Here is a 4845-nt window from a genome sequence, read left to right as displayed (position 1 = left end):
CCTTGGTGGTCCAGTGGTTAAGATTCCGTGCTTCCGTTGTGGGCGGCTCAGGTTCAATCCCTGACTGGGGAACTAAGATTCCATATGCCATGCAGAGCCCGCCCCCTCCACCCCCCGCCAAAAAAAAAACGAGAGAGAGAATGCAATGGGAAGTCCCAGAAGCTTTCTTGGCTTCAATTTAACTCTAGGAGATTAGAATTGTCCCTTAAATCTCCCCAGATGGGGAAACAACTAGGAAAATTAAGTCCAGATTAGTTTCACAATTCCACTACAGGGAGAACCTGTATATTTTGAATGTACCCTAAGATACTTGTAGATATAGTCTAGTCTTCAAAGGATGGTCTAAACCAGAGGTTATTTTGGAATAAGGTTGGAAGGAAGAAACTTTTCCAGTCTATAGTTAACAGTCTTCACTACTTTCTACATCACTAAAATGAACTGAACAATTTTCTTACCCTAGTTTAATAAATATTTAACTGTAACTAGAGTTCCAATATAGGCAGGCAAACCTATTTATTCTTAGTTTTATAGTAGAATTTATACCAGCACCACCTAGTAAAAAACAGTTAAAAAAATTATAAACACACATACACACACTCTCTCTTTTCAATGGATAAGAGCAAAGAAACCTTGACCCTACCTTGATACTCACAATGGGAGAACATATACTTTTTCTCCGAACATGAGAGATTTGTGCATAAAAACAATCTGGGTACTCAAATTGTATGGAAAAGATTTCCAGAGTTTTCCTTACATTATCTTAAACCAGGTCAGGAATGGTCTTTTCTCACTTCAGTTAAAGATGCATAATACAGGACAACACTCCCTTTGCCAGGCAGTTATACGTATATGCCCTCACATCCTCTGAACAGGAATATAGGTTATTCAAAGAGGCTGCAGGAGTCTGGGCTCATAGATTAATTTTAGGTAGTAGTTGCCTTTAGTATTCAATCTCACGCTTTTTAAAAATGCAGCTCAAATGCTGGACTTAGTAGCCTTTCTTACTCAAGACAACACTTACAAAAAAGAAAAAATGAACTTAGCTTTAGGCATATATGAAGAGTGTCCCCTCAAACTAAACAAAGAGAATGTAAGCTACTTGTTAGAAAATAGTCCAAAGGGACTTCCCCGGTGGTCCAGTGGTGAAGACTCTGTGCTTCTACTGTAGACAGTGCGGGTACAACTCCCGCTTGTGGAACTAACATGCCATACAGTGAGGCCAAAAATATGTCCCCCAAAAGAACCAAACTAGTTCTTGTCTGTAACTTTTAGTTCCATTCAAATGGAACTAATGGCATATGGATACATGGCAATCCTAAATTAAGCAGAGGTTTGAACATGAATTGGAGAAGGCAATGGCACCCCACTCCAGTACTCTTGCCTGGAAAATCCCATGGACAGAAGAGCCTGGAAGGCTGCAGTCCATGGGGTCGCTGAGGGTTGGACACGACTGAGCGACTTCACTTTCACTTTTCACTTTCATGCATTGGAGAAGGCAATGGCAACCCACTCCAGTACTATTGCCTGGAAAATCCCATGGATGGAGCCGCCTGGTAGTCTGAGTCCATGGGGTCGCTGAGGGTCAGACACAACTGAGGGACTTCACTTTCACTTTGAATATGAATAGGGGAAAAGTTTGTTCTGTTCTGACTCAGAATGAAAGAAGAGATCTATTCTAGGTACAAAGATCTCCAAGCCCTCACCCAGTGTCCTTTCTGGGGCTTCCTGGAAAGGCCATTCAATCTCTAAGGAGTGTATGGGACAAGCTCATTAGGCTTACTCCATGCACCAAGGGCAGATGTAGAATAAAACCAGCCTTGGCTCTGTTGATGCCGCTCCTAGGTTAGCAGGTTAATGTTTAAAAATAAAAAAGGAAAGGATCGACCGAAGAAAAACAGAAGGTCCCAACAATTTCATAAAATGAATGGTCATTTCATGTAGGTTAACCACGTTTTTAAAAATTTGCCAGAAATCCACCTGTTAACATTTAAAGGAGAATATTTAGTATGCTTAATATCTTAGGGAATAGCTTTAAAAATCTAATAATACACCTAGGAAAGTCAGGGTATGAAGTAAGGCCAGAAATGATTGGCTGGGACAGCTTATGGGCACTTTCAGGGTCAGATCTTTTCCAAGTGGCTTTACTGTTTTGAAGTGGTATAAATTCTTAAAATTTTAATTGTGCATACCTAATTTTATTCTAAATTGAGTATCAATTACTTTTGGAATATAGGTTATCTTATATTACCATATTTGGCTATATTTATGCTCTCGATTATAATGTATGGTAACAAATGTACCTAGATACATGTAAAACAGTATCAATCCATAGCTTTCTTAAATGTCCATAGCTCCAGGGGTCAAACCTGTCATTTAAATTAATCTAGTATATTATTTTAAGTTATATTTACAGTCATTAAGATTTCTACAATCTGGCTAAGTATAGGCACTCCATTAAAAAATGATTAAATGAAGGTACAGGTTTATCAGATACAGTCACAATATAAAATCAACAAGTATCCTAATACAGTCACTTCTAAGGAGATGAAATATATACTGAAGAACTATTATTTGGGGATTGATTTTTTTTTTTATTAGTGTGGGAGTGTGGTAAGAGTAATACCTGCTTTGGGTTTTTAAGTAAATACCTCCAAAATGTAGCATAGGATCCATAATAGTGAAATACTCAAAAAATTAATAAGGAAAGAACTCTGGAGTATTTCAAGAAAAATTTCACTTCCATTCTGTCTGCCAGGAAAAGACTAACTATAAACATTGAAACACAGATATCCTAAATAAAACGATTCTATTGGAGAGAAATTTTATTTGATAACAATGTCATTTTGGCTTTGGTAATTCAATACTAGTTATACCAAATTTAGACAAACTTGAGGAAAATGATAAAGGACTTAAGTATGAAATAATGGATTCTTCTCTTACAGAAGAAGATACTGTGGATTACATACCCATTTTGAAAAGATGCAATACATGGAAAAACATGAGATGCAATTTGAAGTACTGAGTGCTACCTAGGTATTTTTGCCCTTGTCAAAAATGGATGCTGAGTCTAATCAAGTCTCTAGACCTAACTACCTCCTATAGGAAATGTGGGGGATACTTGAACATGTTAATGATAAATTTGACAAAACAAATGACTCAGTTTCTTTAACAAATGATTTTTTTTAAAGTGTCAGAGGGAATTGTTATAACTTAAAAGACATACCATCCAACCGAAACCAACTGTAAAAAAGAAAAAAAAACAGGGAAGAGTGAATACCAATTAGATATTAGGAATTATTGTTAATTTTGTTAGGTGTAATAATAGTACTGTGGTCATGTCTAAAAGGTCATCATCTATTAAAGATATGCTAAGGTTTATGAATGAAATCACAGGATACCTGGAATGTGCTTTCAAATATTTCCTTTAAAGGTGGACAGGCTGGATGAAAAAATTGGCAAAGTGTTGATAATTGCTGAAGCTGGGAGGAGGATGCATGAGGTTTCATTTATATTACTCTCCCTCTTTCTTTTTGCCCTCACAGCAAGACATGCAGGATCTTGGTTTCCCCAACAGGGATTGAACCCACATCCTCAGCAGTGAAAGCATGGAGTCCTAACCACTGGACCTCCAGGGAATTCCCTATACTACTTTCTTAACATTTATTTATGTGTGAAAAGTTTTTGCAATAAAAAGAGCTCTTAAAAATGGGTAGAGGGACTTGGTGTTTCAGTGGCTGAGAGTCCAAGCTCCCAATGAAGGGGTCCCGAGTTCAATCTCTGGTGGGGAAACTAGATCCCACATGCTCCAACTGAGTTTGCATGCAGCAACTAAAGATATTGTGTGCCACAACTAAGACCCAGTGTGCCAAACAAATAAAAATTAATCTTAAATAATAGGTTATACATGGAAGATTACATATGAAAAAAATTTAAACCAGTTCTTACTACTTTGCCACTTTGCACATGGCACTTTAATAAAATTATTTTTAATAATTAATCATATTTCTTAACCCCAGTAGATATGTAAAAGTACTCAAGCATTTCTTGATTTAAAAATGTGAGTATAATTTGTGCTTTCCAACACTTTCAATGATTTGGATCCCCAGGGTTTTGTATTAAGAGTTGGGAGACTGATTTTCCAGAGATGGAAGAGCTAAAAATACATTTGGCAGCTTCTGAAAGTAAACTTGCTTCACCCTGTTGCCTATTAGACAGAACAACAGATCTGACTTCAGGAAGTATTTTTGGACATCAAGATGATTTTCTCTGGACACCTGCCACACGAAAAAACCATATCCCAAATAGCTTTGGACATGCCACCATCCACATAGCACAAGGGTATTTAATTACTGAAATTTAGTTAATTGGTTATGTTTGAGCTTGAATGCTGACTAAACACAAGTGTTATCTAAATGCTGAATTAGATCCTAGAGTTCTGAAAATCAAAGATGAAATTCGTTAGAAGTTCAACAACAAAATATAATAGACAAAACATACATATTATTATCTAATTTACCAAGAAGGATGTTTACTCGTTTAGGCCTATTATTACTTTACTGATTTGTTTTAAGGAAGTTAGAACAAAATAAATCTACACACATAATCTAAGAATTAATGAATGGCAAGGACTACTGCTTGCAGTCCTAAATTATATCATACTGAGAAAATATACATACCTCTAACTGGGAAGCTTAACTGCTGCAAAGTTGATGCACTTATACAGTAACCAATTTGGGGCTCATAGGTGATGGTATCCAGACATTCATTCCAGTCTTGTACATTGGTAACAGGACAATCCTGTAGATGGGTGACAAGGTCTCCCACAAAAAGGCCTCTGGGTCCAAT

The 4845-nt window shown here is 36.8% G+C and overlaps 1 protein-coding gene across 1 annotated transcript in view; it reads right to left on the bottom strand.

Annotated features, from left to right (window-relative positions):
- LOC105002255 (membrane-bound transcription factor site-2 protease-like) overlaps positions 1–4845 on the bottom strand; it is a gene marked incomplete at its 5' end in the record, with an annotated part of 9527 nt that extends 4682 nt beyond the window's left edge. The window contains one exon of the mRNA XM_010858789.1: positions 4677–4845. Coding sequence (XP_010857091.1) covers positions 4677–4845 — 169 coding nt within the window. The remainder of the gene's footprint in view (positions 1–4676) is intronic.

The sequence above is a fragment of the Bison bison genome, unplaced genomic scaffold (genome assembly GCF_000754665.1).
Source record: "Bison bison bison isolate TAMUID 2011002044 unplaced genomic scaffold, Bison_UMD1.0 scf7180017864433, whole genome shotgun sequence".
Taxonomy (NCBI): domain Eukaryota; kingdom Metazoa; phylum Chordata; class Mammalia; order Artiodactyla; family Bovidae; genus Bison; species Bison bison.
The sequence above is the reverse complement of the archived record's forward strand: the minus strand, read 5'-3'. Positions and strand labels throughout refer to the sequence as shown.